At 32.2% G+C, this 27835-nt stretch overlaps 2 protein-coding genes across 3 annotated transcripts; both read left to right on the top strand.

Annotated features, from left to right (window-relative positions):
• LOC106066566 (uncharacterized) lies at nt 1-27789 on the top strand. Of its 2 annotated transcripts, XM_013225621.2 has the most exons (21): nt 4-248; nt 1460-1683; nt 1844-1907; nt 2245-2373; nt 3726-3788; nt 4767-4843; nt 5028-5121; nt 6628-6867; nt 7164-7311; nt 7697-7908; nt 9460-9555; nt 10409-10705; nt 10961-11636; nt 13251-13448; nt 13598-13798; nt 14406-14623; nt 15635-15787; nt 17107-17256; nt 17770-17914; nt 24908-25106; nt 26819-27789. In XM_013225621.2, exons 1-21 carry the CDS (start codon nt 195-197, stop codon nt 26961-26963), a joined length of 3783 nt encoding a protein of 1260 aa, XP_013081075.2. In that variant the 5' UTR covers nt 4-194; the 3' UTR covers nt 26964-27789. The 2 variants fall into 2 exon arrangements, with proteins under 2 accessions (XP_055886714.1, XP_013081075.2); XM_056030739.1 differs by lacking the exons at nt 17770-17914; nt 26819-27789 and having other exon boundaries at nt 1-248; nt 24908-25049.
• LOC129926480 (uncharacterized) lies at nt 18483-24897 on the top strand. Its single transcript, XM_056030752.1, has 2 exons — nt 18483-19699; nt 19819-24897. The coding sequence occupies exons 1-2, from the start codon at nt 19035-19037 to the stop codon at nt 21611-21613; spliced, it is 2460 nt and encodes an 819-aa protein (XP_055886727.1). The 5' UTR covers nt 18483-19034; the 3' UTR covers nt 21614-24897.
• Nucleotides 27790-27835: the final 46 nt, after the last annotated feature.

Genomic DNA, 27835 nt, shown 5'->3' with positions numbered 1-27835 from the left:
ACCAAATTAAGTTGTAGATCTAGCTAACTAGATCTAGAATCTAGATCTAGACTCTCTATATTATTATTACACTATGACTATAGACACTAAGACAGTATCACTTGATAAGTTGATTTAGATTTTAGATGATGTCTATATATGTCGATGTAGTCTAGATCTAATCTAACTAGTAGACTAATGTAAGAACGATTATCATGGATCTGAAAAATACTTACTGTAATGAATTAAGATCAGCGGATGAAAAAATGGTAAAGTTAAAAAAGTAGTAAACTCGTGTAAAGACAAGACTGACAAGTGGTAGTGGTACAAAGTTACAAAGCAAATCTACAGACTACACTGACTACAGTTCTACTACAGACTCAGTCAGTACTGATCTAGACTCAGACTGCTGATCTGAGTGACTGAGTCTTACTCTTAAGAGTCTCAACTTCTCAACTCTTAATTGAAGTTAATATTCTTTATCTTAGTATAAAAATATGACTTAAAAGTAATAAAACATCTATTAATAATATTAATATTTTATAATATTATCTTAAATATTAACTTACAAATTACATACTTCAAAAGAGAAGATAATTAATAATAAGGTGCTGCACTATATTTATTGACTATATATACATCAGTATTAAGTATAATTCAGATTAATTCAGTATATCTAGATCTATCTAGAGATTCTAGATTGACTAAGATTAAGATTGACACATGAATGATAAAATGATTGAAAAGTGTAGTGACAATGGACAATGCATTTCAATAATTCATGTCAATCTAGATTCTAGATATATAGATCTTAGTTTATTATGCATCTACTAAAAAAAAAATCTACTTGACTTATATAATTTTTAATGATTTTATTATTAATTATAGTACAATTATACTGAATTATCATTCATTCATTGACTTAACTTTTGTTATTTAAAAATAACTAAAGTAAATATTTTTAAAATATCAATTATTACTAGTTATTAAGATAAAATTTTAATTAAATAACAATAATAAAATATATTTAATAATTTAAAAAAAAAATGGCAATGTCTTCACTTCCAAAGATTAAGAATAAATGCAGTGTTTTATATGACTACGTAAAGCCAGATGCAACGGCATATTTTTCTGTATCTCATGCAAAGAAAGCTTTTGTCCACTGGCATTCTTTTCGTCTTCTGCACCTGTCTTCAATTATAAGGGCTTCCCTTCAATTAAGGTCTCAAAAGTGTGTCCCACAGCCTTTGTGAGAGCTCTCCAATTGTCTCTTTCAGAGACATTTTGCTGCCAGCTATTTTCCTCTATTCCACAACGTACCTCACAACTTTTAGTCAAGCCCCCTCAATTTCAAGACTAGAACCTCTATCAAAATAATAATGTTTTCCAATAATTTAAAAATGTATTTTATATTAAATTTCATTTAGTAAAAAGTAATTTTGATTGCCAGTCTTTTTTTACTTCTTACTTTTCAACTTAGAAAATGGGCCCTCTAGCACCTGTTGGGCACCCAGGTGTTTCTTTGGACTTCAAGTCCTCAGCTGTGGTCAAATACACTTCAGTTAAGTTTCCAGTTCAGTTTTCAACTATAAGGTTAGATACTGACCTTAATCATCCACCCAGTGATCGATATCGGTCTGGATACTTTATGTTTTCAGATCATCACATGCGACCAGGACCCAGCAAATTTTCAGATTTTTTAAGGTAAATTTAATTGTCCAGTTTTGTCATGGGAGTAAATAAAATGTTAAAAAAAATTTATGATTGAAAATGAGTAATACTGTGAAAGTCAGATTGCAATTTAATCATTTCCTATAGATCTAGTTGTCTTGTAATTTCAAAATTGCTTTAATTTTTTTAATAGCTTAAATTTGGCTGATACCTATAAAGATTTAGTGGGTAAAGTGGATGTAATTTCATCTTCCAAAGTAAGTTTTTATTTGAAAATTTCATTTCACCAAACTGTTATATTTTTAGTATGCGAATAGTAAATTTATTTATGAAATAGTTTAAATTTTCTTAACTAAATAAAAAAAAAACAATTTATGATTATTCAATTAATCTTTTCAAATTATTTCTGCCGTTTTGTATTTTATCTTTAAATAAATACATATATATACATTTCTTTATACATTTCTTTATATACATATCTTTAAATAAATACATATACATTTATGTTTCTCTATACATGTTGAATTTGTTGTTTTATCTCTATGAGTAAAAAAAAGAGATTCATGCATTTTTAAGACTTAATATGTGTTTCAGAATATCAAAGATTTGCTTAAAATGCCTTACAGTAACTCTCCACATATCAGTATTATGGTTCATAGAGTGAGTAAAACTGTACTACTAGAGGAATTCGATGTTCATAAAAATCTCATTAAAATGCAAGCAGTAAGTAAATTAGATAAATTAAGTAATTGATCTATTACCAGGGCTGGATTTAAGGCAGGGTAGGCGGGGCTGCAGCCCCTGGGCTCCATAAAAAAGGGACCTCCACAAAAGAGATTTTTAAAGTTTAAAATTTAGACAGTATATCAACTTATTCCGCATTTTACCTACAATGCTTTTAATCTTATGTTTGACAACCATTGATGCAGCTTTTCCATTTTTTTTTGTCACTTCAAAGTCTAAATTTAGTCTGTTTGCAATAGTTGATCCCAGGTAGGATCACCACTGTAAAAATGTGATTTCTAATACTTACCACGGGTACTTCTGAGGCGCAGGAGGCATGATGCGCACCCATTGTCTTTAGAGACAGAAGAAGCCATTTTACTGATGACATTTTTGTTGTGGTTAAGAAGTGTCCACTTGTAGCATGCTCATAATACAGAATTGCAGTTTCCGATCTACGGTACTGGATCACCCATAGTATTACTCTCCACTAGCTCAAAAACATTTAAAAAAAAATTTTTTTTGGTACTAAAATTGTGTATTAAATAATTGTAACTTTTGTTTATTTAAAGTAGGAAAATTAGGTAAAATTTAAAAGTAGTCCATTTCTTTCTTTTAAAATATGTCTAGCTATTAGATATCAGTATGATGTTAAAAAGTGGATTTTTATTAAGACTTTCGAAAAGGTGTAGGGGCCTCTCCATACCTAAATCCAGCTCTGTCTATTACAACTCTACACAATAGTTAACATACAAGTTAATTGTTTATGAAGAGTATTTTTCTTTTAAGTCAATCTAATCTCTTAAGATAAGTAAAGTACAGTTCATTAGGTTAATACCATGATTCTGACCCTAGTGGGCTTGGTACTAATGAAAATTATGTTGCATTTAAAAATATAACTATGCTATGATCAAACTTAATTTATAGTTCTTGTTTCTAATTTTGGTTAGCTAATAAATGTTTCTTTTGAGGTATGCTGATAGGATTTAAAATTTGAATTTGTGCCCTATTTCAGATATAGGTGGAGTCACTTTCATGTTGTGATTTGAAAACACGCAACTTTTTGTTTTACTGTCACAGAGTTTGAATCGGAAAGAGGGAGCTTACAGTGCTCTCTCCTAACGCTTATTGCAAAGGCATTCAGAGGGACATTTTTTTCTCATCTCAGGTCGCATATAAGGTTGAAAAATGCTGGATCAATTGGTTGAGGGAACAGTTAGGGTTATTCTTAATAAATAAACATTTAAAGGACATCAAAAGAAATTAATTTGAAAATGAAAAACAAAATGAATGACAATTTATGATGCTTTATGTTTGATTTAATTTGTATCAAAATTAAATGTTTTTTTTAGGAAGAATGGAGCTGGTTAAAGAAATACTATGAAAATGTGATAGCTAAAGGACAGGAAGATAAGGTAATGCTATCCTTCTATCAGAAAACTTGTATATAATTACAGACCTGCCTACCGTTACGCAAAATGCGTATTCGTTACGCAAAATCTCCCCAAAATGACCGCCAGTACGCAAATACGCTTTTAACCCGTCGCGTTACGCATTTCGTATCCTTTTTTTTTCCTCCTCTCTAGACTAGCTTACAAGCGGTCAAGGAGGTCACGCTAAGCCCACCTGTGAGGAGAGAGGGGAAACAGAAAAGGTGGGGTGAACACAATGTGCCCAGATCTATACGTTGATTGGTTCTAAATAGCAATTAGATGTCTAGAAATGAAGAACGCGAGAGTGAGGGAGTAGCGGGTTGGTACCAGTTTGGTACCGTCAGTTAGCTGAAACACCAACGTGACTTTTTTTTTTGTGTAAGTTCATTAGTAGAAATTAGTTTTAGTATGATTTAAAATTTAGATTGACTAGATCTAGATCGATAACTACCATATAGTCTAGATCTAGGCTAGATTCTTAGTATAGAATAGACCTATGGTCTACGTTTGTAGCGGATCCACGGCATCGGTAACACTCTTGAGCCTAGATCTAGAGTAGATTATATTCATTATATAGACATAGTTCCAGATCTAGTCTAGATACATCTCTAAAATGATCTAGATTTAGATTGTAGATCTAATCATGACATCTAATATTATATATATATATATATATATATATATATATATATATATATATATATGACAAAATAGTGGATTGCGTAAGTGTTACGCATTCTGGTGCCAAAATACGCATTTTGACCGTAAGTGTTACGCATTTGGACTTTTTTTGGTAGGCAGGTCTGATAATTAGATGCATTTCTTACTGATATAAAGACAGAGGATTATATTTTGTTAAATGTACAGGGTATATGCTACTACAAAAAAAAAAAAAGATATTTGAAACTCTATATGCTTCTCTTATAAAGCTTTTAAATATGTATTGTGTATGTTTGACAGACTAAATGGCTAGTTAGTGCTAATCAAAAGAGAGATTCCTTCACAGAAAATATGTACATGAATCTACTTCGCCACAGGTAAGTATTTTTAGTGGCTTATCATTATGTTAGGTTAAAAAAACATTTTAGTGTGTTTAGTGTTGGTGTATCATTTAAACAGTTAAGATTTAAAAAAAAAAATTATTTTAGTAAGATTGTTGATATTGCTGCCGGAAATCTTTAAAAAAAAACATTTCTACATTAATAAATTCTTTTTCAAAAGTTTTGCAGCAAGTGTTGGTGGTAAAGATTGTACAGCGCTAGAAACAGCGGAGGACAAATCTAGACAAGTACATCATATCCCAGATTCTTCTGATGTAAGTTCGGTAAATGCTGTAATTTATTCTTAAGTTTCTCCCCTTTTTCCTACATTTTCTGTGGTTAAATGGTGCAGCACAGTAGGAATATTTTGAGGAACTTGATATTTGCTAAACTGATATAGTACATAGCATGAATGCTGGTTACCATTGCAGACCTGCCTACCAAAAAAAGTCCAAATGCGTAACACTTACGGTCAAAATGCGTATTTTGGCACCAGAATGCGTAACACTTACGCGATCCACTATTTTGTCATATATATATATATATATATAATATTAGATGTCATGATTAGATCTACAATCTAAATCAAGATCAATAGAGATGATATCTAGACTAGATCTGGATCTATGTCTATATAATGAATATAATCGATGCCGTGGATCCGCTACAAACGTAGGTCTACTCCAAACTTTCGTAGGCCTACCTTCATCCTTGATCTACTCTATACTTAGACTAAGAATCTAGTGACTAGTCTAGATCTAGACTAGATGGTAGTAGATGTTATCGATCTAGATCTAGTCAATCTAAATTCTAAATCATACTATAACTAGATTGTAGAGTAATGTAGAGAATCATAACGTAATGACTAGCTAGATCTATTCCTGTTTTTATCAAGTTATCTAGATTCTTATCATTCTAGATCTAGAATCCAGATCTAGATCTAGACTAGATATCTACAATGTCACTAAATGTGTTTTGAATCGATAGCACTTCGATATTTTTTTCTATACAAATGAATACGGGAATCAGGAATGCACCAACATAATTAATTTCTACTAATGAACTTACAAAAAAAAAGTCATGTTGGTGTATCAGCTAACTGACGGTACCAACCTGGTACCAACCCGCCACTCCCTCACTCTAGCGTTCTTCATTTCTAGACATCTAATTGCTATTAAGAACAAATCAATGTATAGATCTGGGCACCTTTTCTGTTTCCCCCCTCTCCCCACAGAATGGCTTAGCGCGGCGCCTTCGTGACCTCCTTGACCGCTTGTAAGCTAGTCTAGAGAGGAGAAAAAAAAGCATATGAAATGCGTAACGCGACGGGTTAAATTTGTATTTGCATACTGGCGGTCATTTTTGGGAGATTTTGCGTAACGAATACGCATTTTGCGTAATGGTAGGCAGGTCTGCCATTGATACTTATGCAGATTTTGGTTTTACTAAACACTAAAAATTTTTCATTTTCAACTACACTAATTCTCTAAATCAGAGATGGTTTGACCAAATTTGAAAGATTTGAAGCTATGCTCCACTTTATACATCAAATAATATTACTAATTGCAGCAGTAAGCTTTTTAAGTTATTTTTTGTACATTTAACATAGATATGTATTTTATTAAATAGAATAGTGTAGGCTATACCTTTTTACCCTCAAATTTCAAGAATTTTAAAATAAAAATGTTAATAGTGTAAAAATTGAATCTATTTCTGTTAAATTACTACTTAATTTTTTCTTTTTAAAAATGAATTATGATATATTTAAAAAAATATTTTAGGATCTCAAAGGTTTTCATCATGAGACATTATGGAAATTTGAAGACATAAGTATGTTAATTGATAGTGACCTGCCTATATTTGGCAGTGGAGAAACGCCACGGCCTTGTATCAGCTTGAGATTGCGAGATGCTAGGTCCCCGCCAATTAACATACTGACAGGATTAGACTACTGGTTGGATAACCTGATGAGCAATGTTCCTGAAGTTGCAATGTGTTACCATGTTAATGGTATTGTGAAGGTATTATAAGATAACTTTCTAAAATTACTCTGTCATCATAACATCATCATTGTAAAAGTATTATAATTTTATTTGTAAGATTAAGATTGCTATGCATTTATATGCTATGACATGCAAAGTTACTCTGAGTTAATTTGTAAGGTTATGATTGGATTTTTGTTATAATGAGTTAATTTCTCAGGTCCTAATTGTATTGTGTAAACTTTTGAAATTCATTGCATACTTTACTCTTTTTAATTAATGTTATAAGAACATAGGATGTATCCTTTGAAGTTTCCCTGTTTAAAACTTCCCAGAAATATGAAGTCATGAGAACTGAAGACATTCCAAACTTAGAAAATTCCAGATTTGATCCTAATGAAGTTCTTGACATTGCCCAGAACATAATGTCATTCATTCGAAGGAATGCAGCTGTTGAAGGCCATACCTACTGGCTCTACAAAAGTAAGATTTATAAAAAAAAGTTTAATATTTATTCAAGTGTTAGATTATGGTTCTCATATTAAATTAATAGAATTACTAGAATTTTCTATTATAGATATATGTATAATGATGTTTAAAAGCTTTCTTGTACTTCACATATTGAGCACAAGATAGATACTTATCCATTATTATTACATAATAAGTTAATGAGTAATACTTTTATTTGTTTATAGCAAAACTTTACATTCTCATACAATATTTTGGGACACTCTAGTCTCAATCGATTTTAAAATTGTTGTATTTGGTTAATATATAGTCATACTGCACTGATCCTTAATCTTTGAAATTCAAGATAATGCCTTTATTACTATACCCATGTATTAATGTTGCATTTTTCTTGGTATAGGTGAAAATGACGACATGGTGAAACTGTATGACTTGACTGACTATTGTAAGAATGAGATCTCTGAGGGAGACAACCCATTCACTGTACCTGTTGGATTACTCTGTCATCGTGTGGGTACCAACTTGAAGAGAAGTGGCCAAAGAAGAATGGCTGATGCAAGAGCAATGTTTGAAAATTGTCTTCGGCTCCTTGATGAAACAAAACATGCCCAGGTTTTTATTTGTTTAACTATTTCAATAACAGCTGTAAAATGTCATTAATTGAAGCAGTAGATGTATTACAGTAGTACATTTCTTATGCAGGAAAAAAATATTTATAATTTTTAATAACAGTCTGAAATAGATGTTTTTTAATTCACATTTAGATATAGATATAATTATTGGTTAAAGATAGATAGTTTTACACTCATTTATGTAAACACAGGCTTATTAAAAAAAGTATTTTGAAGTCTTGCTATGTCCCTGGATATAGTTGTATTATCTAAAGGAAAATAAGAATGGTTGATGAAATACAAGCTGTATTTAAAGAAGAAGAATGTTATAATAATAATAATAATAATAATCTTTATTATCCGTAAGGAAATTTGTCTTACAATTTGTGCATTACACCAAACAAAAAACATTATAACTATAAGAAACCAAAGTGTACATTCACACCAGACTCACTCATAATTTACATGTGACAAAGTTTATACCAGATTGTTCTTATTTAATGATTTGATTGCCAGGGGAACAAAAGAGTGTTTGTGTCTGTTTGTCTTTGCTATCAGTGTCTTGTATCTCTTTTGTGATGGTAAAATCACAAAATCCTGACACAAAGGGTGATTCTTTATTTCGAGGATCTTGTTAGCTTTTTTATAGATGTTTGTCTCAAACAACTGCCCAAATGGGGTTTGTTTTTTGCCAATGATTTTGCCAGCAGCATTGAGGATTCTATTAAGTTAATTCTTATTTTTAATGCTCAGATTGCCATACCAGGCAGTGATATTGAAACTGAAAATATTGCAGATGTGAGCGTGATAAAACATAGCCAAGGCCTTTTCGCTAACATTAAACGAGGACAGTTTTCTTAGTAGTCGTAATCTTTGCTGCCCTTTTTTGCTGATATAATCAGTATTTGCAGTAAAATTTAGTTTATTGTCTAGGATAGTACCAAGGTATTTAAAGGTTTGCACAATTTCAATAGTCTCTCCAGCTACAGAAACAATATCATTTTCCTTCTTGTCCCTGCGAAAATCGCTTATCATTTCTTTGTTTTTTTTTACATTTAATAATAAAAAATTATCTTTACAGTATTCCTCAATGTGTTCTAATTCTTTGAAATACTCATTTACGTCTGAGCTCTCTGAGAGCAGGGCAAGAAGAGCCGCATCATCAGCGAATTTTGTGAAGGAGCAACAAGAACTATCGGATTGAAAATCATTACTGCTACACTGCCCTAATAAAAGCTAAAAGATAAAACAAATTGAAGTTGACTGACATGTACAAATTATTAGATGGAAATAATCAGGCCAAAAGTCTTTTTTTTTTTTTTTATTTCCAGTAGCTAGGGGACTGTTTATGAAATTTTTCTATCTTCCAAATTTGTATTTTTTGTTTGGATTATTTTCTAGTTCTCTCCCTGTTGTTACTTTCTTTTACCTAGAAGTTTAAAAAACTTAAGATAACAATTCTTGAGTTAGTAGGTTATAAATAACTTTGTTAGGGAAAAAAGGTTAAATGAAAACAGCAAGATTATGACTTAAATGTTGCATGCATTGACAGATCTGTGCAGAGGCTCACTTTCACTTGAGCGACATGTGGGTTCCAGACAAATCTGTGCATGATGTCTGGCAGGAGAAAGGAAAAATATCAGAGCCGGTGAGAGTAATTTTTGAAATATGTTTTAGTTAGGATATTTGTTTGAAATAAATGACTTATTGCTTAGTAATGTTGTAGTTGTTTAGCTTAGTCTTTATTTACTATTGCTTTCCTGATATCCCACCTTGATTACTCCAGTGTTGTGTTATCTTGCATACTAAAACAATCAATCAACATCAGGCTGTAGCTAATTTTGAATAGTGCCATCTTAAAAGTCCTACCCAAGTAAATGTTATTCTGCTACATCCACCTAGCACCTTGTCATGAAATAGAATGAAATGCTACTGTACATTTAGGTATAAATACCAAATGGAAGATCACTAAGCTTAATGGAAGTATCCCTGTTGGTGGTTAACAGTTTATTCTCTTTATGCAGCCTCTGGGTTTGTTCAGTTCATAGTTTGGTGGCAAGGAATTTTCTTGACATCTTATCTCACGAAAAACATGAGATCTTTTTGTTTCAAATTTAAATTTGACGACATCTGAATTATTATTTTTTTTGTCCTTCTTTCTTTTAATAAATTTCAGGTATTTCAAAGTGCTTTGATTTTTCAGACTATAAGTTAAATTGTTTTTACTGTTGAAAGATTAAAGAAGCTTACATTGATTTATTTTAAAATGCTTGTTCATTTGAGACTGAGCACTCATGACAGGACTGTCTGTTAAATATATGGATCCAGCTTAAATAATTTCAGACACATTCTTTGATTGAATTTAAATTTGTTGATCTTTACATTGTATACAATGGCTTTAGAACAAATAATTTGGCTTAACTTATTGAAACACACACACAACTCTGAGTGGACACTTTGTAATTCTATTCATTACTATTCTATTCATTGTTTTGTCCCAGCCTTCTGACTTGTATGATGAAGATGAAAACAGTTCAGATGAAAACAACGGTCAAGAGCCAAAGGCAAGAACTCACAGGGATCATCTAAGTGTTGACAATGTGAAAGCTATCAAGGGAGAGAATAAAAGTTACTTAGAAAAGTTTCCGGAGGGAGAAGAGATAAAGAATTCTGTAGCTCTGAAGGAGCTTGTTGTCAGGGGAATGGTTAAAAAAAAAGCATGGGAAGTTATACAGGCTTGTCGAATAGCTGGTACAACTGATGAGCGTTGCAAGATGGCATTATCACATATACGCAAGGTTTAACATTTTTAACATTTAAATATTACATGTTATGGTTTCTACCTAGGTCATCTAAATTAACAGCATCTAAAAAAATGTTATTTAAGGATTTATTTATAGCTTTTGAAAAAATTTTATTGCTTGCATGATCTGTAAGTCGGTTTGTGACAGTTTCATTCAGAAAAGTATATTTGAAAGTAATTAACTTATAACTTTTTGTTCCAAATGTGCTTCTTTTTTTTTTTTTAAATATCAATTTATTTTACCCCTAAGGGCCTCAACTGTGTAGACAAAGACTTGCCAAGGGGTAAAAATATAGGTCTGGTTGAAAAGCAACAAACTTGCAGTCCATCTAAAGCCATACCCCTCTTCTACAAACCATTGAATCTTTACAGAAAAGTGAACACACATGACACAGAGTCAGATAGTGATACGAAGGATGAAATTTCCTCAGAAAGTGATAAGAAAGAGGACATTTCTTCAGGAAGTGATAGAAAGGAGGACATTTCTTCAGGAAGTGATAGAAAGGAGGACATTTCTTCAGGAAGTGATAGAAAGGAGGACATCTCTTCAGTAAGTGATAGAAAGGAGGATATTTCTTCAGGAAGTGAAAGTGAGCCTAGAATGAGTGATCCTTTCTCTGCCATACCTTTGCACTATAAAATGGAAAGCCAAGATAAAGATAACACACTTTCTGGTTCTATTGGTCATTTGACCCTGAAAGTTACACTCACAAATGAAGTGTTGGAGAATGCAGATGATGAACTGAGTTCCAGTCTAGATGAAGAGAATGATGGCAAATTTCATTCTAAAACATGGCATGACCAGGCCAAGTTTCAGCTCTTGAGGAAAGCTGCCATTACTTATTTTGTACTAGCAAAAGAGTTTTTTGAGATAAAAAAATATGGACACACTCTGAGACATTTGCGCTATGCCATACACTGCTATGGTGAGTTGTTGTGTTTAATATTTGCATGGAAGTTTGAATGAAAGAATTTATAAATCATGCTTTTAGAGAGATTTACTTGGATAAAATGGAAGAAATAAACTACAAATAAAATGGTAAATTGCAGTCAAACCTCATTGGTGGTCGAAGCAGGACGTTTTGGCGATGCCGTTTTGGCGCGAAATACATTATGTATGTTTATTGTATTATTTCTTTTAAAATAATTATTCATATCTATGTTTTGCATGAGTGTTTGTGTTAAGACATATTTTTTCACGAACTAAATGTAAATGTGTGTTTGTTTTTCACATCATTTTCTTTAATAAACATTTTGGCTTGTGTATGTGTGTTTATTAAGAGGCACACTTTTATTTTCAAAAAAGTTTTTTAAGATATTACTTTAAAATTAAAAACAAAATGAAACGATGATAGACTAAAAATTGATGCAATTATTTGTTTACATTAACATTGGTTTATTTAATGACTGTATGGTATCTCCAGCTATACATACCAAACACTTGCTAATAATAAGTAAAAATATAATACATGTCCCATGTTTCTCAAAATACTTTAAGTTAAGTATACATAGACACCATGGTTATTTGCCTAAGTCGCTGGAATTGGCCCCAAATCACCCCAATAGAAAGAAAACTATATGGAGAGCTCCCTGATTTGGAAACCACTGCGCAGTTCATCTCATGTATTGGTCTAGTCATATGAACACTCCAACATAACAATGAGAACGATGAAGAAGAAGAAGAAGCTGGAATTCAAGGGTTCATTAAAAAAAAAGCTACGTGCTTATTAAATTATCGTCAAATGATATCTCGCGCCAAAACGGCCCGTCGCGACGGCGGCGCCGAAACGTCACGTACCGATTGGTGGTTACGCAGTCATCTCAAGAATGTGCTGTTTTGACTAGATTGTGGTCTTCTGTCATTAACCTGTTCATGTAATAATGATAAATACTTTGCAAGTGTTAATTTTATATTGTTGTGTTAAGTACTTCAACTAACCTTTAGAAAAGAGCAATTGAAGAACTGTTTAAACTTGTTAGCAGTGACACTCTACATAACATAACTGTTGTAATTTAATGGCATTTATCATACATCAAGTTGTTTTGAGAAAAAAAAATTTGATGTCTGCTGGTACAGTAAAATATTGGCTTTAACTTATTTCAAATAAATCAAGAGGTTTGACTGTTTATAACTTAAATGCTTTTTTTTTTTTTTTTTTTTTCCCCACTTTTTAAAGGAGACTATAATTGATGTTCAAATTTTAAAGTTACTTTAAAAAACAAAATGGATTACAGTTTGTATTAATCTAAATAATAATTTTGATTTGGTTAGACTTTTTAATTTGATTTGTTAGCTTAAAAAATATTGAAGAAAATCAATTCTTTCTTTTTTCTTAAATTGTCACCTGCTTTAATTTAAATTCCATTTTGTTTTGTAAATGTACTTGCATAATCCTGTTTGACTAGTGCCACTACAATAACTCAGATATTTAGATATTTACTTATTCTTTTCATTCAACATACAAACATACAATTATTGATAGTTGTTCTCCCACAGGTATACTAACTCTGATTCTTAATTTCTATTTTAATTTCTTCAGAAAGCATTGAGCTGATTAATAAAAGTGTGAGAAATGAAAACCAGGACAAGGAACTTTACCTCATGCTGTTATATTTAGCTGCAAAGGCTCGCTGTTGTATATCTTCCAACTGGCCTCAGTGCCACAGAGACTTTGAAGATCTTGGCGAGGAAGAAGCAGCTATACTCCATTCTGCGCAGGCCTTGTTAGCCACACCAAGTAAGACATTAGTTTAAAATAGTTTTATTTTATGGCTGAATAAGTATCAATATTTTGTGGAGCACTTTAACAATTAAACTATTTTAAGCCAATCACATTTAATAATTATAAATTAACATCTTTTTGTATTGCTTAAATATTTGTAACAGAGAACTCCTGGATCTATGAATGGCCCATTAGTCAGGAATCCAATATGCTAGCTGCTAATGATTTGTATGAAATAGCTTCCAAGCTGCTTGTCCTAGATAAAAAACCTGCTGGATTCAAAGTAGAGATGAAAAAAAATCATGCTGCCTGCATACTAAATCTGGGCAACACACAGATGGAGATTTGTAAGGAGAAAGTGATCAGTAAGTTCAATTTTCACTTTTATGTCAGTTTCATGCGTTGTATTTTTTAAAATTAAACTTTGGAGGTTTCATATAAGGTATTCACTTGCAAAAGTTGGTTTAGGGTAAAAAAAAATCTTTCCTATTGAATTATTTTACTAACACTGGTGTTGTATTTGAATCACTCTTAACATGCGGAATATGATTGAAGACCTTTTTAAATGGTTTTATTCTTCTAATTTAGAATACACTTTAGACATGTTCAATTTGAATCTGATACAGAGTTAATATTGACCCAATAAAATGGCCTTTTTTCTTTAATGCTTATATTTATGTTACAATGAAAAAAGTCTCATTTTGGAAAAGGTTCTTGATGGGACACAATACAGTTTGTGAAGTTTCCAACTTTATATTTTTTACTTAACATATTGAAATACTTAAATAAAAAAAATAAAGATTAGATAAGATTTCTTTTTAGTTAAGCCAAATTTTAGTTTGTTTTCACCATCCTTGTGTTAAGCTGCCATCATTAGGTCCTCTCTGTTCATTAAAATTAAATGGATAATTTTTGATGAACACAATATTCAAAAGAAGAAATATTCTTATAATCTTGAACTTGATATTGCAGCTAATAAAGAAACATATGAAGCCATAAAAGCAGTCTGGGATAAAAGTATGCGGAACTACCTGAAGGCCATCAGCATGTTTGAATCAGTGAATGATAAAAACACAGCAGGCTACATCTGCAGCAATGTGGCCTATCTGCATGTGTTGGCTGCTGCTGCCATCAATAACTCAAACACCCAAGTGACCTTGACCCCATCAGAGAAAGACCACCTGCAGAAAGTTAGTCATGTTAATATTGTTACATGATGAAGTCCATTTAGCATGGCCCTCATAATTGTAGTTTATCTAGTGTAATTTGTAACAAAGGGTGTGTGGTGGTTAAAAATAACTCTTGTTTTATTGGGAAAACATGTGATTATTGCATGACAGAGAGATATTAAAGTTCTAATTGTTTTCTTCATGAAATATTATTATCTCAAATATTTGGTGAAAGCAAAAGTCACATTGAGCAGTAAGCTAGACAGCAGCTCTGAAAAAAACTTGAATTTAAACCATTCCCATTTTTTTTGTTTCTAGCTTTCAGCTAAAAATCAGATATGCTATTTTCATATATACCATTTCCTGGGCCATTATCACAACAAGTGGCTATCTAATATTTCATGATCTTTGTCATTATCATATTCTGTATATTTAAAAAAAACTCACCATCTAATGTCTCCTCTGTTAGCGAATAATACATTACAACTAATTTAAGAAAGAACTGAGACTTAAGCTAGATTTTCAAACTACATCTTTAATCCAAAACTCACAGTGGGCAATCACGAATATGTAAGATTAGAAGAAAACCACTAGCGAAGCAAGAAACCTCAAAAGAAAAAGTTTGAAAAAAATTGACTTTATCAAAAAGGGATTCTAACAATTGTTGTGCTAGCAAATGTAAAGCCTAAGTATAAACTGGTTTGACCCATGTATTAATAATGCCTGCCATTTAATGAGCCTTAAAAACATTCAGCTCCAGAAAAAGGTTGATTGATAGATTCAAAGCAACACCATACTTTCATAAAGATCTTACTGTTCATTAGATGAGACCTTCTTTTATTAAAACTATTTTGTTTAGGTTTTTGTCTACATTCTTCAGCACCATCATATAACCAAGATATCTGTGTTTTACTTTATTCTTTTCATAAAGATCTTACTGCAGAGTTTCTTTTATTATTAACTATTTAGTTTATGCTTGGTCTAGATTTTTCCGTACCACCATATAACCAAAGTATTTGTGTTTTTCTTTAGTCAATAGAGTGGTATGAGGAGGGACTCAGTAAATATGAGCGTGGAGAGGCTATGGATGATGCCAGAGAAAACGTGTATCACAATATGAGAATGCAGTACCAGGAAATGGCTCTGAGATATTTTAGGATTCCTTCTGGCAAAGTCACAGAACAGGTTAGAGTATAGTGTAGCATTTGTTCTTTTATAAAGTTATTTATCAATGAAAGGAATTTTCTCATGTAATTTGAAAACCTGATAAGAAGATGTTGCTATTCAATGTAACACAACAAATATATTCATACATTCTTGTTGCAGTGGGGTAAAACTCTGACTGATAAGTTTTTAATCTCATGCTTGAATTGTGTTTTAAATATTGTATTGGGTATTTCAAGAATACCCTATATACCTAGATCTAATAGATACTTGAGATCTTTTGGGAAAATAATCTACTTTTAATTGATACTAGTCGACCGCGTCATAGCATACGCCGCTATTTTGCAGTGCCGGTCATAGGCCACTGCAACCTGTGTCCGCAATGTGCCCACGCTTTCATAGGACCCGCGCTAATTCTAGGTGTATACATTATTAAATTAAACCATATTATAACTAATAACAGATTCCCCGCGGCCTCCTGTCGATTTACCAGGAGTTTATGTTATACTGTATGACTTTGCTACATGCAAGGCTCGTAAAGTAATTCTGTACGTAGTAAAGAATGAATAAAATGCAAAGACGAATTTATTTTCTAATATAAACTCTTAATTTTCAATTATAATCCGTATCCCTACCCAAACTGGGCCCAGCGAATTTCGTTTCGCATAGGGCCTCACAATGGTTAAGTCCGGCCCTGCTATTTAGTGATGGGTGAATACAGAGTAGGTTACTTGTTCTCCCTCCCCCCCCCCCCACCCTTCTCTTTTTTCGCCATTAAATTTACGTGAGGTAGAAATAAAAAAAAAAGAGTGATCTTTTTTGGTCACAACGGTCCAGCCCTGCTACTTTGTGATGGGTGAATACTACTTGTTCTCCCCCCCTCTTTTTTTTTCGTAGGGTAACCCTAGTTCGTCCGACTTGCAGAAATATAAGAGTGATCTTTCCTTTACTTCTTTTTGCGTGTCCAAACTCTTGAGCCATAAAGAGAATTATATATATAGATTCTTATGGCAACATCCATTGAATCAGGTGTGACATTTATTTCAACGGACCTCATTCACCAATCGTAAACAAACAACATTTAGCCACGTGGTGCTCTATCTCTTCTATATAATTTACGATCTCATGTTTAATTCATGATGGTTGTCACGTGACAGTTTTTTCCCGTTGTTTTATCAATAAGATCATGTGACTAAATGTTGTTTGTTTACGGTTGGTGAATGAGGTCCACTTGCTAGAAATTTATGCCTTTAAGGAAAAATTTAAGATGCACATTTTTCATTTTCTAAATTGTTACTATTTTCAATATTTGTTAAAGAACTTTTCTTCTGTGTTTGTAGGATTTAAGAACAATGAAAGAACTCATTCAAAAGTCATTGTCCTATTGTTTTCTGGATTCTGGAGGCAAACATTTGAAAAAAAGTCAGATTTGTGCAGGACTGAACCATTTAAACCTGGCCAGGATTTTTGATGTGGAGAGTGTTAATTGTGTAAGTCTATACTGTAAATAATTTATTTTCTGAGGTCTACCATTAACAATCAAACTTTCTAAGGCAGATCTTTCCTGGTCTTTGCTTTCATGTAGGAAAAATATGATTCCCTTTATCCCACTACAAATATTTAACAAAATTAGCTTTTACAACTAAGAAAAATTCATTTAAAAATATTGATCTTTAGTGTCTGAGATCGGCAAAAAAAAGTTTCATATTGAACCATTTTTTAAGTTGCTCAAATTACATCATTATCTTGGATAAATTTACCAACAAGCAGTTTTCTAGTAAATCTCAGGGTGCCTCAACATGTCTGTATGCCTCATACTCAAATTGTCTTTGAGACGTAAAATCAAGTCTTCTTGCAACATTGTATTAGGTAGCTTACTTAATAATTATAATGGCATCATTTAGTACACCTCATAAGTTATTTATACATTTTTATTGTCAATTTCTATTTAAAAACCATTTGCAAAAAACATCTCAAAAGTTTGAAATAAATTTTGTTTGTAGACAAATGCTGCAAGAAAAAGAAATTTGAAGCAAAAAATGGAAGAAAGTTTTCAAAAATCTTTTGACATTTATGGCTTGATAAAATGGCGGCGTTCACAAATGTGTGTGAAGTTTTGCTGGATAGATACACTTTTAGAAGAAACAAGTCAGTAGTTTTACTTTGTTTATGGAAAGTATATTATATTCCAACCTATTATATATCTTATTTGATCTTACATATCTTACTTCAAAAGAGAAGATAATTATCTCCTACGCATTTCATGTGTAAATCTAGTTTTGCATGTTAATCTGCAGCTTAACTCTGCTAAGTCATTGGTTATCCTGGCTGATTCAGGCAATCCATTTCTAACTGCACTAGGGAAAGAAAGAGCACTTGTATGACTTTGTCCTAGCATAAAGAATAAGAAATGTGCCTTTATCTTTGTATTTTTCTGAGTATTTATTAGGTTTTGTTTTCCATTTGTAAATAATGGCTCAGTGTGATGGGCAAACTAAAGCCCATGGCCTGCCAAGAAGCTTCATCCTGCCTGCCACGTTTTCTTTTCAAAATAAAAAAAAATAAAAAATACAGATTTGAAACATTGGTAATATTCAGTGATGGGAATTTTCCGACAATTGTCGGAATTCCGATAATTTCGTCCGATCCCGTTTGTCCGAAAAAAAGATCCGACGAATTTTTCCCGCCGACATTTCTGAAAAAAAAAACCTGTTTTTTTTTTTTTTTTTTTTTTTTTTTTTTTTACGATTTTATTATATTCCCTTTAATGAAAAAATGCGAAATAAGACTGTAATATCGTCCGATCCATTATGTCCGACAATAAATCCGATTTTTTCCCCAATATTTTATTTTTAAAAAATCCGATTTTTTTTAAAACAAAAAAATCGATTTTATTATATTCCCATTAATGAAGAATGCGAAATGAAATACTGTAATATCTTTTGCACACGCGCACATCCGATATTAGTCTATTTAAATCTACAAGGTTGAAAAAATCCCACGCAAAACTTTTAAAATCTCGATCTTGTTTTCACTAGAGAGAACTAGTCGGGTTTTTAGATCTATAGTGAATGATTGCGCATCAATTTCGTTTTGAAGATCTAGATTTAGATCTAGATCTAGTTTTGTTCTTTTATTTTTTTTCATGGATTATTTCTTTGCGTGCAGTTCGCGCATTAAATCTTTTCTAGATTAGATCTACTAGATCTAGTTTAGTTTCGTTTTCTTATGCTGACATTGTGTGATCTTGTTCAAAGTTGTTTTTAAAATGTCAGGCAGTGACGGTAGTGTTAAAATTAAAATAGTAAACAGAGAAAGCGCTTGTATAAAACAAATTGACAAAAATGTCAAGAATAAATTTAAATGGGTATGGATGGAGGAGAAAGATTGTATGGGCGACTTTCTTTCCAGCTATATTAGGAAATTAGAAGATCCTGGGGTCGCCTGGTGCATCATTTGTAAAGAAAAAATAAAGTATGGTTCTGCTGGGAAAAAAGTTATTAAAATTCACGCAACTTCTAAAAAGCATCAAAGTACAAGGTCAACTCTTAAATCTTCAAGTAGCCTCCCAGCATTGTTTCAAAACAGAAAAAATCTTGAACAGGCAGTGACTGAGCCAATACAAACTATCTATGGTTTAGCACCTAATGTTTTACAAGCCCAGTGTTCTACATTGTGTAATGAGCCTGCAACAGCTGTATATGTAAGCATGAAAGATAGGGTGTCACACCAGGAAGCCTTACTATGTAGTTTTATTGCTGAGCATTCTCTGCCACTTAGCATTGCTCCTCACTTGGTTGCTCTAGCTCAAGAACTCAGCAGAGATTCTAAAGCTCTGTCACAATTGTCTATGGATAGAAAATCTACATCTTACAAACTTCGAGATGGACTTTCTTCTGTGTTTCACAAAAGATTAGTTGCTGATATGAAAAGGTAAGTTAATTTTATTTCTTTCAAGAATGTAACTTTTATATTTAATTTAGAACTATTCTAGATCTAATTATTGTAAAATTTTCAATGCAACTAAGATCACATCTTTTCTTTCTAAACAGATATCCATTTTCACTCAATCTGGATGAAGCAACCAGTCAAGGAAGTAAACAACGGATTCTCAACATTTTGGTATCATTTTTCAATAAGGAAGAAAGTGTAGTACACCTCTATGCCTCAATTCATTTAACTACAGTAAATGCAACCACTGTTTACAATGCTGTTATGCAGCAGTTCACTAAAGATGACATTCCAGTTAGTAATTTAGTTTCATGTCTTACTGACTCAGCTAGCTACATGACTGGATGTAAACAAGGTTTTTTAACTAAGCTAAAGACCATTGCTCCAAAACTTTTAGATATTGATAATGATGTTTGTCATCATGTCCACAATATTGTGAAATTGTTTTGTCAACATTTTGATAAATTTGTAGAAAATCTACTTGATGATCTTCACACTGATTTCAATTTTGGTAGTGACCTCAATTCTTTCTTAGAAGACATATCATTATCATTAGGTAAAAAGTATTACAGACCAAAGGAAAGAGTTCCACATAGGTGGCTATCTGTATTGGATTGTTCAGTAGATCTTGTTGATAACCTAGAACCTCTAACAGTTTTCTACTATGCCTGGCTAAAAGCTGAAGATAAAATGGCTTACAATAGTGTAATTATTAATATTCTTAAGAATATTTCTAAAGACAGTAGAAAAAATATTTATTCAATTTTGTCTTCTTTGAGATGTAAAACATTAACACCTGCAGGAAAAGCAAGAAAAGTTAGAATTTATGAAAAATTGTTTTTCTCTAGACCTAAACTGGACCAGCTTTTAAATTTGTATTTGGGAGTCTTGCCATTGTTTAAATCTTTTATATTGTTATTTGAATCAAAAGAACCAAGAATTCATCTGCTTTTTGATGAGCAAATTCAACTTATCAAAAATTTTTTAATTTGTTTTGTAAAACCTGAGACAGTTAGAGATTTTGATTTTTCCAAAGTAGCAGATTTTGATTTAGACAAAGATGTTTTTTTAAACTATTCATTACTGTATACTGGACAATCTAAAGTAAATGTTTCAGAAATGTTTCTCAATCAGCTTTTAGTGGCATACAAAGACTGTGCCAAATATATGTTGCAAAAGTTTGCTTTAAAAAATAAAACTCTTAGATTACTCAGGGCAATAAACCCTGGTACAGTTGGACACTCCCAAAATATGAAGATGTTGTGCCAACTAGCAGAGAAAATGCCATTTTTTAACTGTGAAGAAGTTGCTGCTGTTCAAGAGGAGATAAGACAGATCCAAATAGACAGCAGTCTCCAGTCAAAAGACTTTGCTAAGGACAGAATTGATCACTGGTGGGCCATTTATTTTAAAAGCCACCCAGACCAATATCCTCTTTTTTTTAAAATGATTAGTGGCTGCTTAAGTATTTTTAGTGGGCCCAGAGTAGAGAGCTCCTTCTCATTTATGAACAGTTTGATTACTAAAAAAACAAACAGAATGGTGTGTCAAACTTATGAAGCATTTCAAAAAGTCAGATATTTTTTACAATCAAAACACACAACTTCTCTCAAGTTGTTCCACAGAGAAGATGTTGCCACAACACCTGTTGATAAGGCATTAATTTTTCATGTACAGACTGCATGGACCAGATATAAAACTAGACTCCAGGCTCAGCAAGAAGAAAAAAAATCTAAGTTCTCCCATCTTAATGTACAAAAGATTGTTCATAGTAAAACAAATGTACATGCATTGGTTGAAAACATCAAATCAAAGTTGAAAGCCAGAGCTTTGCCTAAAAAAAGGAAACCTCATAATTCAACTCCAACAACTTCAAAAAAGATAAGAACCAAATGATGACTCAGACTCTGTTATATTTTTTTTATATCATTGTGGATACAATTAAGATATATGTCTTTATTTGTGGAATAAATAATCTTATTTTATATCATGCATAGTGTAATTATTAACATTATTTAAAGTCTCATTATAAATGTACTGTTTAGTTTTTAAAAAATATTCATCAGCTTCTTTTTTTGAAGCAGCTGCGGTACGCCGCGAGTAGACAAACGCTGGTGTATAAAATTTCCTAAAATTTTTGCAAAGTCAGTTCCCATCACTGAATATTTAAAAGAAACATTTTCTAATACTAAAGAGTTTGCCTATATGCGTTCTTTTAAGGGAGCAAAAAAGGGCCAGACATTTTTCATTAAATTAGTGGAAGGTCTAAGAATTTTGAAAGTACCTGCATTAAGAAAATGCAATATTATGATAGATAATGCTGTACTGTCGTTTGGCTGTCTCCATGGTCTTGGGTTCATGCCCTGCCTGTGGCCATCCCCCATCATCCTATGGGAGGTTTGGACTAGGAAGTAGATTATTTTCTTCTCTGAAGGAACATTCAAAACATGTAAATCATTTTACAATGAAATCCGTTTTCCCAAATTTAATTTCTCATGATCAGAGAATGTGTGCAAAGCAACTTTATATATTTATAAGCAGACTAGAGAATCTAGCATTAATAGTTGGAAGATGAAGACCTTAGTGCAACCTTAAGAATAACTACCTGCCAAATGTAATCTAAGCATTAATATTATCAAAGCACTTGCAGCTTGAACTAATAGGATTAACATCATTTTGATAGTCTTAGATTTAATGCATAATTTCTAAATTTTCTTATGTTGGCCCACCAAAACTTTTCCTTTACTTTAAGTTTTTGGCTTGTTCCTAAATAAGTTTGCCTATCACTGCTCTAATCAAATGTAAAATTTTTTTTGTTATAAATCTTACTGCTCTATTTTACACCTGTTTTACATATGTTTTCTGGAGTTGAGGGGTCCCAAACAGAGGAGGCTTTTTCTAATATTGGCCTAACTAAGGTTAAATAGCATTTGAGTTCTATGTCCTTTCTTTTATTTGTAAACATTTCTTTTAATAAACCTGATGCTTTGTTTAATTCTTTAAATAATTTCATCAATATGGGGGTTCCATGGTAACCTTTCATTTTTTATTACACTTAAGATATTGTCCCTTTTTAGACTAACTGGTTTACCTTGAATAAGATAGGTATTTGTTTTAGTTTTTCGTTACTCTTAATAACTGACATTTTTCTGGGTGGAAAGACATGCTCCAATATGATTCCCATTTCTGTAATTCATCTAATTCTCTTTGTAAAATTTCTATATCTTGTGTTGTTTTTATTGTTTTATATATTATGCAATCATCTGTAAATAATCTGAACTAATGCGATTTGGTAGGTCATTTTTATAAATTAGAAAAAGTAGAGGGTCTAAAAATGTTCCTTGAGGCACATTGTAAAACCAAATGTTAATATTCAAATTTTATTGACTTTAGTAATTATTTCGAATAAACCCCCACTAGATTTAGATTTATTATGAAGAAATAATTTAAAATATTGGATTCCTTTAGCAACTAGTTTAACTTTAGGAAGTGCCATAGCACAGAGACAGCAGTGGTCAGGGTACTAAACGACTTATTTCACAATTCCGACAATTCTTTCCATGCTGGACTTGTCCGCAGCCTTTGATACGCTAGACCATGACATTATGATGGCCAGATTCTCTGCCACTTTTGGTTTAGCAGGAATCATCCTAAAGTGGCTTGGATCCTACCTGACTGAACGCACCCTAAGTGTCATTGTTAATGGGACAGAATCAACAAGCTTACGCTTGAAATACGGAGTATCCCAAGGATCAGTTCTAGGCCCAGTACTGTTCACTATGTATACATATCCACTCAGCGGTGTCATACGTCCAACCGGCATCTTACACTATTTCTTTGCTGATGGCTCACAATTATACGATTCCTCAGTACCCTCAGAGGTGTCGCATCTGGCAGAGAAAATCAATGGTACCGTTGCAAGGGTGAGCAATTGGATGGTTGAGAAAAAAAAAAATACAGATTAACGAAGACAAGACAGAAATAATTAAGATTGGCACTCGGAACAACGTCTCATAAGTCAAAAACACATGTTCTCTTTTTATCACAAACTGCCAGGTTCCTTATGTCCATGTAGTGCGGAATCTTGGAGTTTTCTTCGACTCAACACATCTTTCGACCCACACATAAGTCAGCTCTGCAAGGGTCTTTATCTGCAGCTGCGCAGATTAGGCCAGACCCGACCATATTTAACAATGGAGTCAACAAAAACGCTAGCTGTGGCATTCATACTCTCCCGCCTTGACTACTGCAACGCCGTGCTAGCAGCTATATCTGATGACAAAATAGCCAAGCTGCAACATATTCAGAACAATGCCGCCCGAGTAGTCCTTAGAAAAACAAGATGAGATTCTGCTACTATGCTCTTGCACACACTCCATTGGCTTCCCGTGAAAGCGAGAATCGATTACAAGGTCACCACACTTGTCATCAGTGTGTATATAACAATGAGATGCCCTTGTACCTTAGCGAACTGATTACTCCATATGTCCCCGAGAGAGACCTGTGCTCAATGGACTCAACGCTCTTAGTGGTTCCACGTTTCTCCCTCAAAAGCTACGGTCTGCAGGCTTTTTCAGTGCACGGACCAAAGGTTTGGAACTCACTCCCCATAGATCTCAGACAGACAACATGCTACACCACTTTTAAGAAGAACATTAAGACCTGTTTAAAACTTTTTTAGATTAATTGTCATTTTTGCTGTCATGTTTGTAATGTTCAGCGCCTTGAGCCTACATTTTGTTTGTTAACAGCGCTTTATAAATAAAATTATTATTATTATTATTATTGCTAATTATACTAAGGAATATTACAGTTTTATTGGGATATAAAATATACTATCTTTTCTTTTCTCTAATTGTAAAAAATAGAATATTTACATTTAAAATTAACTATTTACATTCATAAATCAAAGAACCTAATGTAATGCATAGATGCAATACCGGTATTATCAACAGAGATTTTTTTTTCATCATTTATCCCTCCATGAAATCAAATAAATTCAAATCTATGTTTTCGTTTAGTGTGTGTTTAATTTTGTGGGCCTTAAGTAATATTTACTTATCCTTCAATTAATTTTGCTGGTAATTTAAATAAAAACATTAAACTGACATGAACCAAAAAACTCAACTAAAACTATTTACAGCAACTGTGTAGAAATTGCTAGTTCAAAATAAACCCAATGTATTTCAGAAACACTGACAGTCCAAGCCAAAAAGAAAATTGTTCGTGCAGTATTTAGTCATCTTTGTGATTTGACTGCTCCACTTGTTGCTCTGAACAACAATGATTATGATGGAGAGGACAGCATGGATATCTACAGCACAAATTTCTCAGCTGTAAAAAAACTTCTTCTAATATTGAATGGTGCCTTTTGCAGCTTCCTCAAAATGTGAGTTGCCCTAGGAATAGAAGTGTGATATGGTTGTGTTTCTTTTAAAGAAAAAAAAAACAGCTTAAAAAAAACTTGTTATGCTTTTTTTAAAGTTAATTAAGGATACAGTCACCAAATAATCATTCCCAACTAGAGGGTCATTATATCTGTCAAAGAAAAAAATTCATTCTAAAAACTAATTGTTTAAGTGTTTTGATCTAAATTGATACTTCTTTGAAATATTACTGAAGTGGCAGTTTTAATATACTAAGAATAAAAATTCTCAGGATTTAAGAACCACAATTTTTTATCAAAAAGTCATTTCACATAACCTTAAAAAAATCTTCAATATTGCGTTCAGGCTAAAAGAAAATCTGCGTCTTTGCGTTTATGCTGTAACAGTAACAGTAAAAATAGTAGTTTATGCTATTCGGACACCTATAGGCCCAAATTTGAAAGTTTGACTTTGACAGCGCATTATTTTACAATGGTTTGACATAGAAAAGAAAATGACATATCAAAATCTTCTTTAGTTAAAGGAGAATAAGGATGACTACTTATATTTGTTCCCCTAACCTATATTTGTTATTATATTTAAGGTCAAAGAGGCCGTGTGTTTTCATTTAATTCGGACACATTTGACCCACATTATTTGATTCCGGACACCATAATTTATTTCGGACAGTCTCTATATTTAGGCATCAATAAACTCAGATTTTAATTCTATATTAACATTAACTAAATTTTAAGATCCCCAGGCATAGCCCCTCACATGAAATCATTACGATGTTTTCAAACTATGCATAAATACGAACACAAAAAATAAAAATATGAACACACTTATTCTACCAAAATTTGGTCACTGGAATAGTGATTTCTGCACCGACTTATAGACCTATTTTATGTTTGTTTATTTTATGTGTGTTGAATGTTTGGGGTTTGCATGATTAGATGTGTGTTGAATGTTTGTGTTTTTTTATGTTTATTAATTTAATAAATTTCTAATACAGATGATCTTTTGTAGTATAGTAGGCCCCTACAGGTTACGATAGCCATTCTTGCCAAACTGAATTCTCTATATTCTCTCTATATAAATCTAGATCTATCTAGTAGGTCTAGATCTAAGCATTTAACTTCATTCAATGTACCAAGCTCACTCCAAACATTTGCCCATTTATTCTCTATTAAAAAAACAACAACAACAAATGAACAAATATAATATAAGATCATTTTTATTGATGTCCAAAACTGTCTGTCCGAAATAAATTTTGGTAAGAAAATCGTAATTTAATTCGGACAACATACCGGTATTCATTTTTTTTTTGTATGGAATTAGAAAACTTGGCTTATGAATCAAATAAATTAGCTCCAAAAACAGAATAAATATTGCCGGGCTCATTAGTATAGACTTAGCCAATCAAAAATATAGTCTTAACTCTAGGAAGAGGTAAAGTCGTCCGGGTAACATAGGAAAAAACAACAACCTGACTAACACATTTGAAATTCGTTTTTCTTACATAAAAAGAAGCTAAATGGAAGGAAATTGGGTTAGAATCATTGGAAAATGGACAAGCACATTATACAGCGCGCTAGTTTTATAATACATATTAAAATAATTATTTAATGACCACAAAAAACAGCAAATGTCCGAATTCATGTAATGTCCGAAATAAATAAACTACCATAGAAGAAAAATAAAAATTAAAATTTTTTTCTTTCATTTAATACAGGGAAAGTACAAATATTGCCGTTAAGAAATTATATGAACGAAGCTTGCGCCTAACAAGCTTAACTGAGATGGAACATTTGCAGCAACCACTAGTCAATATTTTAACAGATCTGAAGACCTTGTTAGCAACTGAAGCACTGCACTGACCTAATGAATCAATATAGCATACGACCATCTTGCACCTGATCACAGTATTTTTTTTGTTGAGTCCAATCCATCAGAACCTTGCATTCCGGAGTGTAATTGAACACTTGAGCTTAGGACTGCTGTTGATTCTAGACTATTGATTGAACATTAAATTGTTTACATAGCAGTTTGTACACTGAGAATTTGATGGTGCTCTCTGGGGGCTTGCATTCAGCCACTTAAACTAATTTATTCACTTCCTTTGAAGTTGTTAAACACTGTTGAACAGTAATTATGTAATATTGATGTCCTTTAGTTTTTGTTTACTCTTTTGCTATTTATGTAATTGCAATGCATCAATGTTTTGTGTAACATGGTTATCTCCCTTTTGATGAATGGCAATAAACACGAGCTAAAGTTTAAGCTGTTGATTTGATCTTGTGTGCTAATAAAATCTCTGATTCTATGTGAGACCTTGTATTAATGTATTTATTCTCTTATCCTGAATTGAAAAGTTACTCGTAAAATTGAGACATTTTAGATTACTATAAGTATATCTAGTAATTTGATTTGGGGAGTAGAAATTTAGAAAATACAATACAAAGACTAAAAGACTATTGTAAAAATTGCTCACATGAAAACAGCTTTTGGATGGTTCAGAAATTAAGAAAGTGGATTTTATTTACAAGCATACAATTGCAACAAAAGTTTTTCAATGTGGTTATTGAGATTTGATTAAAATAAAATGTATACTGTTTGTACTTTTATGTATTACATTGGAAAATTATTGGTTTGTTAAAAATGTAAGTAAAATGATTGGAATGATTCTAGAACTTTAACTATAAATTTTGTTCATTCTTATTTACAAACTTCTTTCAAGACTTAATTTTCT

This window comes from Biomphalaria glabrata, chromosome 1 (assembly GCF_947242115.1).
Source record: "Biomphalaria glabrata chromosome 1, xgBioGlab47.1, whole genome shotgun sequence".
NCBI lineage: Eukaryota > Metazoa > Mollusca > Gastropoda > Planorbidae > Biomphalaria > Biomphalaria glabrata.
This window is presented reverse-complemented; position numbering and strand designations above follow the sequence as displayed.